This window comes from Nesoenas mayeri, assembly GCF_963082525.1.
Source record: "Nesoenas mayeri genome assembly, chromosome: 24".
NCBI lineage: Eukaryota > Metazoa > Chordata > Aves > Columbiformes > Columbidae > Nesoenas > Nesoenas mayeri.
In genome coordinates, this window is record NC_137546.1 from 2,158,186 (window position 1) to 2,172,318 (window position 14,133).

General features: G+C 45.9%; 1 protein-coding gene across 13 annotated transcripts in view; it reads left to right on the forward strand.

Moving 5' to 3' along the window:
• Positions 1 to 14,133, forward strand: part of C1QTNF12 (C1q and TNF related 12) — a 55,227-nt gene that overhangs the window by 10,957 nt on the left and 30,137 nt on the right. For 8 of the 13 annotated variants that reach the window (XM_080358960.1, XM_080358958.1, XM_080358952.1 and 5 more), the window contains 7 exons: positions 3,391 to 3,510; positions 4,106 to 4,217; positions 4,480 to 4,661; positions 8,583 to 8,691; positions 9,053 to 9,143; positions 10,365 to 10,443; positions 11,047 to 13,918. In XM_080358960.1, the coding sequence (XP_080215086.1) occupies positions 3,391 to 3,510; positions 4,106 to 4,217; positions 4,480 to 4,661; positions 8,583 to 8,691; positions 9,053 to 9,143; positions 10,365 to 10,443; positions 11,047 to 11,145 (792 nt within the window). In that variant the 3' untranslated portion in view covers positions 11,146 to 13,918. Of the gene's footprint in view, positions 1 to 3,390; positions 3,511 to 4,105; positions 4,218 to 4,479; positions 4,662 to 8,582; positions 8,692 to 9,052; positions 9,144 to 10,364; positions 10,444 to 11,046; positions 13,919 to 14,133 lie in introns of those variants that run through there. The other 5 variants (XR_013923286.1, XM_080358955.1, XR_013923287.1 and 2 more) reach the window with 4 other exon arrangements.

Genomic DNA, 14,133 nt, shown 5'->3' on the forward strand with positions numbered 1-14,133 from the left:
ACATATAAATCGATGGATTAAAATAATTGAGGTGCTTAGTCAGGTCCATTTTGTGTCTGGCAACTCCTTCACCATTAAGCAAAGAATTCTTCAATATAATTCCATCACAGATGGACAAACGCAGGGCAGTAACTTGAGGCAGAAAGACTGGGACCTGGCATGGTTAGGTAGACGTTTTTGGACACACATCCCTGACTAACTGCAGGTGGAAAAGATGCTGTCCTCTCCCAGAATGGTAACGTGTCCCTGCTTGCTTTCCATCCTGTCCCACCCTGAGAAATGCTTTGGTGCCCCTGAGAACACTTTGAGATGCTTTTGGGTGTACAGACTTGCTCACAGGTAGCGTCGACTTATTTTCTTTTATTCATCCAGACTCCAAAACTACTTTTGTCCATTTCCCTTTGGTTTTGAGCGGGGATGCGGACAGAATCCTTGAAGTTCAGGCAAGTTCAGATACAGTTCAGACATTTCTCAGAATCCAAACTCTGCTCCTTGACTGCAGATTGCTGCTCGCAGTTTCTTCCGTGCTGGCTGAATCTCGGCCAGCGAGCACGTGTGTCTGCGGGCAGTGCGTGCTGTTCTGGGAGGCAGGGCCAGAAGGAACCGCAGGTTCTGCTTGTGTACAACAGTCTGAATTACAGCTCAACTTGTCTTTTATTGCGAGGGAAGTCAGGGAGAGAGCAGGCTAATTTCTCATCGCTGTCTTAAACAGGTTCTGAAGTGATCAGTGCCATTGTATTCGGATTCCACAATAACGTTAAAAGACGTGATTGAAAGTTCATTAAAAAATTGCTGGCAAGGCATCTGTTGCTTTTGGAGGTGCTGTTTCGAGTGTTAAGCAGTGAGCCTGATTTCACTGCAGTTAACGTGAGGATTCCTCCTGACTCCTGTAGCTGACTTTGCTCTATAAGCAGCACCCCAGGAGGGACGAGCCGCCTTTGCTGCAGTTCCAACGCTGTTCTCCGTCCGGACTGATACCTGAGTTGGCTGCGAGGTCTCTCTGGCTGCTGGAGGCTGCTGCTGCCAAGAAAAACAGAGGCTTGCATGCTTATTGCTGGGATTGCTCATGCATGCCATAGTAATTAAATAATAATACCACAAGGATGGAACATTCATTTTAACTGTCAATCATCCTTGTGCTGGAGAAACTGGGGAGTGCCATGGCTGTCTTGTAGAGGGATTTGTAATTCAAGCAAACCACTGGAGAGGTATGGGATTTTTAAATAATTTTTTTAAAACTCTGGGAGTTTTTCACTTATTTTTCTGGGATGTACCATCTGGATTTCTTTTTTCTCCCTGACAAGGTATCTGCTCTGGCCTGTTTCTGCACAGCTGGAGCTCCAGAAAGGCTGAGGACATCTGTTTGTCTTCACAGTTAATGGTCAGAGTCTGCCCACGATTGCTGGCTTCTGCTTCTAGCTGGCTTGTTTCCTCATTTTTGCAGCGGAGGGGGTTTGTGCATGTCTTGCAGCCTGGTGGAAACCAGGAATATTTGAATCGTCGCTTCCACATCTGCAGCAAATGCTGCATCCCAGTTCCTAAGACTCAGATCTTGTGTTTGCTGTGTTCTGCAGACTCGCTTCTGAGTTCCTGCCGTGCCATCCAGCCCTTTCTGAAGGATGAATTGAGTTTATTTGCCTTTTCTCTACAACCCAGCTGTTCCTTCCCGGCTCCTGCCACAGCACCGAGGGAATACTCCATCCTGCCTCAATCAGGTGTTTCTGTTAATCAAGTTGCTTCCTTCTGTTTCATGAACTGCACTGTGACTTTCCCACAGACCAGTCACTGGGTCAAAAAGACATCTCCCTCCTTTGGGCAAAGCACGAGTGGGCTCTTACCTGCTTTACATTTATGAGCTTTGTAAAATGAAATGTTCTTTAACACAGTCCTCTGCAGGTGTCACCTCACGTGGTGATGCTGCACGCATCTATTGCCAGGTGAAGCTGAATAGGAAAGACCTGGCTTCTTCCAGCAGAAACCATTAAATCTCCATGCAACCCTGATAAATGCATTTCATGTTTGTTGTAGAAATAAGCTGCACCCTGCGTGCTGCCCTAAGATATTTTGCGAACTTTAGGAACATTTGCCCCTGATCTTGATGTTTACGTGTTACAACAGATGGAGAGGTTTGCACCACAGGCCTTTGACTTCTTGATTTCTGGGGAGCTGCTTGTGGTCTGCTGGCTTGCAAATCAGCTGTTGACCCGAGCTATTTGAAATAAATAGTTGTGATCACATCAGCTCGCAAATCTATGGGCAAGTGCCTTGTACTACACCCATGCGCCTGGATGTGTGCCGGAGAGGGAGCTTTCCAGGCTCGGCATCTGCTTCGGAGCACCAACATTCCTCATAACCTCAAGCTGGAACTCCAGCAGACTTCTAAGATTTACTTTTGAAACAATTTACGCGGCATGGATTTTTCAAAGCAAATGGCAGACTGTGGTGTTTTCTCCTCTAAATGGGCTTGTGCTGATATTTCCAGCTATAATTTGCAATCCTCTGTCCAGTTCCTGTTGCTTTTAGACAGTGACGTAGATGAGAGTTACTGGGCCCTCAGGTCTAACTGCATTCTAGAGGTTGAGTGTTTTCTACGTGCTTCTGTGGACTGTTTGATGAAAGAGAATCTGTGCTCAGAAGTGGCACTAGAAAAAACCTCGGTGTGGTTCTCTGAGGAGTGACGAGAGCTTTCGGGAGATAAGCGAGACAGGTAATGAGCAAACAGGGATGTGTTTGCTCACTTGGCTGTGCTGGAAGCACCTTGCAAGGTCAATGTCAAGGCTGCGGGGAGCAGAGCTGTGGTGTCTGGGCTGTGGCAGAGCTGTCTGGTGCTGTCAGACTGGTAGGAGCTTAATGCCTGGGGACAAACACTTTTAGATCTGAAAAGTCCACTGTTGACTGACTTTGCTTCTGTGCTTTTTCCACACCCATCTTGTTTTCGTCCTCCTGAATGGTTATAGAGCAATATTGATTTACCGAAACTTGTCATGGTCTAGGAGTTGTTTCAAATGTCATTCAAGCCACTACTGCCTTGCGTTGCTTTCCTGCTGGAATTCTGATCCCTACCTGCTCTGCCTCACCAGAAGAAGAAAAAACAGGTTTCTTGAATGAATTCTGAACGTTTACAGTGGGTTGCTTGCTTGTTTGTTTTAAAGATTTTAAGTGTCCGTTGCAGGTTTTACTCTTTGGCTTTTTCATTAAGGGCTCTGAATATTTAAGTGTGGTCCATGAAACTTTGGGAGGACTTATGCTTCTATCTTCACTGCGGTTGGAGGCTGATGTGTCAACAGATTGGAACCTCCACAGTCAAGAGTTCATTGCTCTTGACAAGAGTTTAGTCTGGAAACTTTGCAGTCTCTGAATGCATCCGTCTTTGTTCTTATTTCTCTTCAGATCCTAGAGTCTCCGGATCCTCGAATCACAGATCCACGGCGGACCTGGATCTCCTTTGTTCACCGCCCAGATGATGGCAATACCTCAAAAAAGAGATGCAAAGGGAAAGACAAGAAATTAGTAGGTTATTGCTAAATTGCCGTCAACTAATAAACGTGCACCGTGGCTTCCCTTCCTACTGTGATAGGTTCTGTGTGCTCCAGCTTTTGCCTTCCTGCTCCAGAGTGCTGCGTTTTCATTTGTTTGTGTTTAATTTCTCAAAGTATTTTGAGAAGTTTGAAACAGCAAGTGCAGGTATCTCAAAGGATATATTAATCAAGAAGTAGACAAGTAATTTATTTCAAATTAATGAGTTACTGATCATCTGCTGTGTGATGCTTGCTCACGTGTGCCCTTTTAATCTGCTGCTTAGACAGTCTTGAATGCTTTTAGTGATTTCCTTTTATTTCTTAGTGAGCTGGTAGTCAGAAATGCTTCCACGCAGGTTTAGTGCAGTTTAGTTGAGGAAACAGGAACTCCCTGGAACCAATATACATCAAATATCATCGATAACACTGTTGCATTTTGAATAAACGGTTTCATTTTTTTCTGAGAGCTCTACTGTCGCACCAAGCGTTTGTGAATGTGATCGTGATGTCTGAGCAATGTCTGGTTTTGGTCTGTCAGTGCAATGCCTGGTTCTAATTCCTGTGTTTTGCTTTGGTTACCTCCTTAGCGTGGCCTCGTTGGGCCCCCAGGACCCCCTGGTCCCCAGGGACCTCCAGGAGCACCTGGTGCTGAAGTCACCCGCGAAGTCCTTCTGCAGGAGTTTAAGGAGATATTAAAAGGTAAGGACTGTAAGAGCTCTGTGTGTTTGTGATACGTTTCTTTCCCTGAGCACTGTGGCAAATAAAGAACTGGCTTTGCAAACGTTTACCTTAATGCATTCCCCTACCTAGAAATCAAAAATTGGAAAATAATGTTTCCCCGATGCTGCTTAGTTGAAGTTCAAGAGTTGAGTGCAGAAGCCTAATTGCACAACAAATGGCTTCATAGACCAGGCTCTTAAATTAAGCATTTATTTTCCTGTACTACTTCTTTTCTCCTCAGAAGCCGTTGAGCGCCGAGCATCCCTGGCTCTCTCAGCCCACCCCACGCAGCTGCCTCCGCTGCTGCTCCCCTTGGAGGACGTGTCACCCCACAGGCGTGTGGAGGAGGCGTTCCATTGCAAGCTCAAAGGCCAAGTCATTGTAGACAAGAAGACCCTGGTAGAACTTCAGAACTTCCAGTCGGTAAGGAGGGATTACAGACTGAATCTGGGCAACTCCACAGCAGCCGCTGTGCGTAGATCAGTTGTAGTTGTGCTCTGCAAAGCTCTGGAGGTGAAGGTGTCTCCTGGAAGGGCAGACTCATCCCAGAAGCTCCTCTCAGGCCTGGATGCTGTGCATACAGCACTACCTTGTGATTGGCACAAGTAGGATCTCCTGTGGTGGTTTCAGCACTGAAGCTCAGCTGCAGGAAGATGGACATTGAGCTTTGGGTCCCCTCCTGCCTGACAAACCCAAGAGGCAGATTTCCATCCTCTCTTGCATCATCACAGTTCTTGCTGAAGTTCTGACAGGTCTGTGCAGGAGAGGGCTGTCTCACAGGTCCAAACAACCGTCAGTCTCTTTATTTCAGTTAATGATGGAGAAAGACTTGTCCACGTTTGGCATTAGTCTGAAGGATCTGGTCTTTTTTCCAGTGCACACACTGTTTAATTCCAGAGTAACCTTCAGAAGTAGAAAAATGTCAGAGGCAAGCAGAAGCCATTAGTATAGATTTGTGAGCCCAAATAAGAGCCGTCATTTTATTAGATGGGTCAGTCCTGATGCTCAAATTCTTTACGTAATGTTTTATAGAAGGCTAATAAATGTTACCTGTAGGATTTTGTTGTAGTCATGCTATAATGACAAACACACCATCACGGGATGCTGTGATGGGTCATTATAATCGTGCTTACAAGCACGCTGTTGAATTTGATATTCAAATTTCTACTGACCATTTCTAAACCAGTTGCAAATAGGGTCTGAAATTGAAGTATAAATGTTAGGCAAAGTAATAACTAAAAACAAGTAGTTACTTGGTAATTCGGAGGCTTCCTTTACACTTTGGAGCCACAAAAGCGCTGAGCTTTCTTCCCAGCTGCACAGAATCCCATTTCTGAAGAATTGTGCCCAGCAGATCCTTTCCGATGGAGTAGTTTTGCAGCTGGGACTTCTCCCAACGGCAGGACGGGAGGCAGCGGTTATGTTTTAACCAGGGTGCTTTCCTGGATCGCTCCCAGTTCCACTTGTGGCAGCCTGGTTTGACAGCACTGTGGGTGCTGGCACAGAGGCAAGATTGTACTTGAAGGATGGGCAGGGCTAGAGAGATCTGCTGCCTCATTAATTAGGAGGGGAAAATGTGAATAAAGACATCTCAGGAATCAGTGCGTAGGCTGATGCTTCCCATGCTTCGTTATCGTGTGCCTGGCTTCTTTCTAATTGCTTCTGGCCCTGAAGCTGCTGTGGGAGGGCTGGCAGGCCCCTGGATGCCAGCCTTTCATTTCAGCCTTGGGACAAGAAGTGTCTGGTTTTAGCTTGTGCCGTGATATAGGGGAATTTAGCAGGGAGGGAGGCAGTGGATGCTCTTGCAGAGATGAAAACATTGTCTTTAAACAGTCCAAGAGGGAGAGAGAGTGAGAATTCCCCTCCCTCCATTCTGTCAGTTTAATAGTGTGAAGAAGCCAAGAGTTTGATGCTTCCCAGGGAGATGATAGGGATTGACACTAAATCCTGGATTTGGACCTTACCCAAAGCATTTTGAGATAGTGGAAAGAACCTGTGCTGAGAAGCAGTCTATTTCTTCTATGCTTTGTCATTTGAGGATGGTGTGTAATTCACCCTGACCTTGGGTTCTGAGAGAGCGTGATGGCTTTCTCATCCTTCCAGGCTACATTTCCTCCAAGAACATTCCCTCCTTCTCTTCCTCTTGGTCTCACAATTTCCTTGGTATCCACGATGAAACGTGTGATACTTTTTTCCCTGTACCTCTTCCTCCGGTGTCTCATGCTTTGAGGTTTCTAACCGTTGCCTCTTGCTGGACACTAATGTGTTTGTTTGCTTTTGGTCTGCCTACCGAAATAACCGTGTGCAAGTAGTTTCCCAGGTAGCAATCCCCGCGGTGTGTGCAGCAGATAGGTGAGTGTGCTCCAAATGCAGCAGGGAGCTCTAATTGACGTGGGGTTTAACGGAATCTTTTGCCCAGAGAACCTCTCCCCGCATTGTCTTAGTTCTATGAGCAAAAGAATAACAAAGCCACAGAGGGCATGAAGAAACAGGAATGTTTTATCAGTGATGATTTACTGGTGCCTAAAATTCCCTTCCATGCTCAGCCGGTGGTTTTGAAATTATGTTGCCGATTCTGCTAAAAGCTGTAACGAGTAAGGAATGAATTAACTGTGCGGTGCAGTTTTTCGTATACAGAGCTTAGATCTGTTCCTTCAGTGGGGTAAATAAAGAGCATTACCAAAAATGATGGTGTAGGGATAGCACAAGAAGCGAATCAGTGTCATTCTGTAGCCCTTGTTGTTAGGTGAGCTGTTATATTGTGTGTGTGTGTGTACAAAAAGAAAAGAGAGGCCTTTTTGTGTGTATATATGTGCACACAGGCCCACATCAGTGCACGTTCACAGAGACTTGGAAATCATCCTCTGAAACGTAGGTGCTCTGCAGTTCACTATTACTGTTTTCCCATTATACATACGTAATCTTATGAGAAACGCCACTGTTGTTGCACATGGGTATATTTTCACCACCACATGCATACATGAAACTTTTCTAGTAAAGTTCCATGAAATTTAAGACTACAGCTGGATTTTGGTAAATAAGGGCTGGGAATTCCTTTTTTGAGCCTTCCCTGGGATTAGCTGGATAAAGGCAGGTTGGTTTTTTCACTCCTTCTATGCTACCATGTAGTAACTCTACACAAACACCACCAGACCCAAATATTTGCAGCCTTGCTGCCTTTCAAAAAGAAAGCTAAATCCATTATTCCTGGCCTGCACCGTGAAAGTGGCCAATTTCTGTCTAGGAAGAACCAGAAAGGGGAGGCATTAACTTCCTTCTGGTACTTGAACAAAGGTGTTCCACTACTCTTTAAATATTTTAGTGTAATAGCACCTGTGGCAACACTGCTACGAATTCGTTCACCTCAGGCCCCTTTCGCCATCTAATATTGGAAAACATATTGAATTGCTCAATTACACTTTTGTGCGTGTTTTTAGGGACGTAGCACTGTGGATGCCTTTACAGAATCAGATTTGAGCAGCTCTTCCATCCCAAAGACCAATGTGGGGCAAATCTCTCAGGACAGCATTCCCGGGAACACATTCACATTGCGCAGAATGCCCTTGCGGTGGGAGCAGAGTCTGACTAATGTGCTTTCTTGGCCCGTTGAAGCTGCTCCTGCTGCTCCCCAGCTCCAGCCAAATTCGGATCAGGCAGGCCAAAACAAACAATAAACATTTCTCGCAGAGTTTATTTTAGTCTGAGTCAGATAATCTGCTGCGAGTTTGACTTAAGGCTGCTTCCTTGCCGTGAGGAGAAGCTGCACGCTATCGCACCAGGCTTTTGCCTATTCTGTAGAATCCAAGGCAAGAACAAAATGAGACTAAATATGGAATGTGTAAGAATCCAAGCAGTTGTTCTTTAATGGTATCAAAGCCATCTGACTTAGACCTGAAGTGAGGAGAAAACCTCTGGAGACCTGTATGAGTGTTTCTTCTGTAGTTGTGCCACAAAAACGGTGTATAAAGTTCCAGGATTTTGAGCGTGGGGACACTGCTTGGCCCCATCTTTGGGAGCAGCAGAGACAACTTGACTCAAATAAGGGGACATTTGTGTATCAGAACATCAGTGGAAGCCACTAGGACCAGCGGTAAAAGCACAGTCTGAGTCAGGATGAGCGAGAAGGGCTGGGCAGCGAACAAAAAGGGCATCTCTGTGCTCATACGGGTCATTTTGCCTTTGGGCACCTAATGCTGAGAGAGCCCATCTGGAGAGACAAGGCAGTAGCCGTGCAAATATTTTCATCTTTGTTCTCATCCGTGTAAGCTCATTCTTTGTCCCGGGCAGAGGGAATTGTTGAGAGTGCTGGAGACTTGTTCAGGCTCTGCTTTTCTTATCTTACAGCCTCTGGCCAAAGGAGCTTTTCTCCGGGGGACAGGATTAAATCTGGCAACAGGCCGTTTCACAGCACCCGTGTCTGGCATCTACCAGTTTTCAGCCAATGTCCACATTGGTGAGTGTTGTTCACAGAAGTCTTTCTGTGCAAACCAAACAAATCAACGCTCCTTATTGAGCGCGAGCTTAGGGACCAAAGATATTCACGTGTGGAAGTTATGGCTTCCATAAAAGACTTTAGAAAAAAGGAACGTGATGATGTAGGACTGCATCCAAGCAGTTTTGACTGTGTTTTGTCACCAGTGCATGTGTTCGATGTTTTTAATCATTCAGTGATGAAGTATTTTATAATCCAACACCAGGAGGGTGCTTTCCTAGGAAGTCACAGTGTTACTGGTGCCTCTGTTAAGCCGGACACTAGGAACAGGTGGTCTGATGTGTTGCAAACATGCTTATATTTCTTTCCCTGCTTTCCCCAGACCACAGTGAGTTGAAGAGTAAAGTCCAACTCCGAGCCAGAGATAATGTCCGAGTGCTGATCTGCATCGAATCTCTGTGCCACCGATACACGTGAGTAACTGCAGCTCCAAAGAACAGTAACGGCGCAAACCTTATTTTCCTTAGGCAGAACTGCCTCAGATGTTAATTGTCGAGGTAAAGCTCTCTGGTGTCTAACCCAGAGCTGTCCAGGGTTGCAATTTATGCTTCCTTGTCCTGCAAGGCTATTGTGAGCTGGGCAGCAGTGGGGGAACGGCAGAACCAGCACTGGTTCCTATGAGACGTCGCTCTCTCAGATGGGTGAGAGTCTGCCGGGTCTGTGGCGTGGAAGGGAGCTGGGTGGAGGGATGGGAACCTGCCTGGACAGACATTCTGCTGGCACGGGCTGAGCCGCTACCCGTGCTTGTGGAATTTCCTGGGGATGTCAGTGTACGCAGCCGTTCATTTAAGGGTGCTGAAAGAGCCCGGAGGCCTTTCGGCTGAGAGAGATGGAAACTCGGAGGCAAGGAGACAGTTGGAGTAGAAGAGATTAATGGTGGGAAGTTCCCACCCGAGTTTGGCTTTTGGCAGGATATGACACACAAGCGAGCTCTTCAATCGCGGCGGTGCCAGGCGGTTTGCTCCTCCTCAGCCAAATCGCCCCTACCTTTCATGCATCTTATTTCCTTGCAAGGGGGCTGGAAACGGCACGTTTGCACTTGCAAGGTTTTGTCACCACCACTTCATGGAAAAAAGGGAGAAAAGGGGTTGGTTTTCTTGGGAAAACAACAAGATCTGCTACCACTGGCTGGGCAGATTTCAGAACCAGCCGGGCACGGAGCTCTGTGCTTTCGTATTGCATTGGAACTGAGTTCGCACGGATTGTTCCGATTGTTGATGTCTCAGGCACCTTCTTCCACCCCGAATCCTGTGCAAAGGAGCTGAGTTCTCTAAACAGAGGACGCCACGCAGAGCAGCTGTCCTTCTTCTTGCTACTGCATGGAATATGATGGCTATTAGAACGTGATACTAGAAAAGAACAGTGTTTGAGGGGCAATCTGGAGCTCTGCCTTGAATTTTAACTATATGCCCTGCAGGTCTTCCTCTGGACCCTATGGTGAGGACAGGGTTCTACTCTTCCCTTTTCAAGACAGCTGCTCGAATCAAGCCCAGAGCTGCCTGTTCAGCACAGACAGGCACTAGAACCACCAGGTCCTATTTCTAGGGAGGTCATGAGACTATTGCCGTCCCACATACGACCGTTGTGACTGCATTAGGTGTTTAACCTGTTTCTTTTTCTTCTGCTACTGTTAGGTCTTTGGAAGTCATTGCTGGTCTGGAAAGTAACAGCAAAATCTTCACTGTCTATGTGCATGGTTTACTGCAGCTGCAGGTGAGCCCGTGCAGGCTGGGAACCACGGGCCTGGTTTGCTTGGCAGGTTTGCAGTTATTTACTGACAAGCCTGAATTCTCACCAGGAGATGGGGAAGCTTTTCTTAACCTTTTTCCGAAGTTTTATGAAATTAAATGCCTTACCTGGGGTCACTAGAGAGAATCTGTGGCAGGAACAGGAACAAAAGCCAGACCTGTGTTGCACATTCTGATCTTAAGCCGCAGATATAACCTTCCCACTAAGAAATTACAGCAAATATCTTTTTGTTTCTCAATTCTGCCCTTGCATTGTCCAGATAGCAATTGTATTTCCCATTTCACAGAAGGGAGTTTGAAGCAGAGATGCCACTTGAGTAGCCACCCAGAAAGATGTTAGTGCAGGAAGGAACTAGTTAGATAATAAACCTATTTCACTATAGGAAATTTCTTCCACCAAGTCAAAGCCGCAGTAAAAATGTTTGGTCAGATCCTGTTCCCAGGAGCCACAGAAAAGGGCAGGAGGCTTCTGAGTTTAGTTCATAGCAGTGAAATGCTTTATTTCCTCCTTTTACCCTGGAATGCAGTGTCGGATGCTCTCCTCTCCTCTCCCTCGTGTTCTCTGCAGGCTGGTCAGTACACCTCCATATTTGTGGACAACAGCGCCGGAGCTCCCGTTACCATTCAGAACGGATCCGATTTCATGGGCATGTTAATGGGCGCGTAACATCACCTGCAGCGGCGTGGCAGGGAAGGAGGTGAATTAGAGCCTTGCAATGTATATTTGACCCAAGAAACTTTCCTTTGACTCTTGAAGACTCCTTCCTGTAACTGTTGGCATCTTTGGAACAAGCCAAGAGCCTTTCCTGTCACAGATACTGCAGCTTTGCTTGCAGAGGCTTTGCAAGATCCACACCAGTTCGTTCATATGCTTTTATAATTCAGAAACAAACTCTGTAATATTTAATTTGTGCTTCACCAGATGCTCACAGAACAATTCACCGAGATTTGGCATTTGTTACATTTATAGCGTTATTTCACAATAGCACTTGTAGTCAGCATGTCTTTTGGGATTGATCGTGGAGTGTCTGGGTTTGTAAATGAAGGATTGAGAAGGGAAGTAAAATACTGACTATGTTGTGTGTGTTATGGAGGAAGGAGACAAGGATTTGCCAGCAAAACTGCCTTTTCAGACAGTTGTAAATGGTGCAGGCCCTCTCTCGCGTTCAGAATTGGATATGTTTGACAAGAAGCATGTTCTCAGACAGCGCCTGCTTCACAGATGGGAATCCAAGGTCTGAGCTCTCTCATTGTGGTTCTTTATCTCTAAGTATATCTTTGATCTTATTGACGAAGCCGAATAACTCGCTGCCTGTGCAGTTTTGTTTTCATGAAGAGGCCAATGGCGCAGGAACTCCCTGACTTGCATTCTTATGTTTTAGTAAGATACACGTGCGGTTTTGGACGGCATCGCGTAAACAGCATCCTCACAGGTGCCACATAATCATTTGTAAAAGTGTCAAACACGTTACATTGCTCGTCAAAAGCCTGAAAAACGCAGCGAGCGGAGTGGAGCAGCCTGGGATCGGATCTGTCGCCTGTTTGGTGCTTGTTGGACTGCGGTGAAACCAGGAAAGAAACCACGGGGCAAGGCTTAATTCATCGGGTGGGCAGAGGGAGCCTGTTGGAGCTCTGCCTGGAGCTTGAAGGTGCCGTCAACCATCGTCCAGTGAATGCTTTCTGGATTTCTGCAACTCTGCGCATGTCAGCACTGAGATTGAGCCCCCAGAGCAGCTTTGCCTACAGCTCCAGCCTGGAAACTCATTTTAACAAAGTAAGACGATGTTGGTGTTTCATGGGGTTGTTACCCAAGATGTGGTAACATCCTGGTGATTATAAAGACCCCACGCTCATTTAAATATACCTCTATAGTTTTCCCTTTCAACAGACACCCAGACCTTTAATAATTCACCTTAGCTAAAGAAATGCTTGTATAGCAGTGTCAGAAATAGTAGCAAGGCCCAAAGTGGAGCCCAGATACTTGTTCCTAAATGTTTGCAGCAAATAGAAGTTATCCCTTGTATAGTGTTGCAACTTTTGATCAACTACAATATCTTGATGCAATGAAAACAAAGACTGCTGAGGGCAGCAGAAGGCACGGAAGAAATGCCACCTATTGCTGGGTCTGTTGTTTGAGTTGATCAATCCGTGATGTTTCTACAAGCTCCAGTAGCGCTGCTGGTGGGCTTGGTACGCAAAGTGTCTTATTTCGAGAGCTGTGGAAAAACCTGCTGTAAAACGGGCATGGCCGAAACTGTTTCATCTCCATTGTAAATACCTTGAGAAAGACTCTGAAGGGATGACTAAATAGTATATTTTTTGTTTGTGAAGAACATCAAAACGATGCTTATTGGAGGAGGAAGGACAGAGCACAGGGAATAATCCAGTAGTGCTGTTGTGCAAATCAACACAGGTAAATTCAGTGGAGTGCAGTTCTTCTAACTGGACCTGTGTGACTGTCTAAAATACTGCAGCTATCAGTGCTTATGTATTAATTCTCGCTCTGCAATACATGCCAGAATTCCTATGGATTTTTTTTTGTAGAACGTGCTTTTAAGCATAAATCGAGTGTTAGGCTTGCAGAGGGGAATCCACAGCTATTGAGAAGCAGAGCTGGGAGCAACACGCATCATTCTGGAGCTTCAGAAGACGTGTAACACACATGGATATCACTGAACCCTCTCAATGAAAGTTGGCTGTTCACACCAGGGTTTGGTGGAACAGGTGTAGTCAGGGCAAGTGGTCTAAATCCCAGCATGTATTTCTATCCCGAACTTTGTACCATGTGAGTATTTGTAATAAATCAGGCTGTTTCATGCATGACTTAGAGCAACATAATCCAGGTGTTGTGACATTCAGCATATGTTGTTGTACCTGTAGGTTTTTTTTGAACCAAGTCCCGCTGTTCTTGGTAAATCGGAGTTAAAATATTTATTTTGTTGTAGAACTAAAAAACGTTTGTCAGAGTTTGTTTCGGGATTTGCGACTTTTTTTTTTGGTAATTCTTTCTTTGCTGTGTTTTATTCTCACGACCTTCTTAGGGGATGTTCTGCCTTTATACCTGCTCTCCCTTATTTATATGAGACGTTCTGTCCTGCCAGGTGTTTCCCCAGTGCCTCAGTGTTTCAGCCAGTGCAAGATTGGCCATCTGGCAGTAAAATGGGGTGAAATGGGCTGAAACAGCCAAAAACCAAGCTGGGACTGGGGCTCTGGTGCAAGTGTTCAGAACTCCTGACTAATAAGGACATGAACCTCCTGGCTGGACTGTGGCTGAGACAAGAACTCCAAAGCTTCTGTGCTGTTTGGAGAGCGAGGAGATTGATGGTGTGCGAAGCTCGGCTTCAATGCTCCTCTATAGTCACACAATTTATAGCCCTGAGAAAATGGAGGAGCTCGGGAGGACTGAAGTTCAGTATGAAGACGTTGTTTATAGCAAAATAAACCCCGTGTGCTTGAGCTGGCGGTTTAGTGGCCAAGTGTGTTAATCCCGCTCGGCGGCGATGGCTGTTTGCAGCGTGCACGGGGAGAAGCCTAAAAAGGCACAGATTACATGGCTGTGGTTTCTTCTGGGTCCTTCGCCATCCCCGTGAGCTGGGGCAGCAGGATATTTATAATATGATGGGGAAACAGAAAATTTCTAAGGAGCTTTAGGATT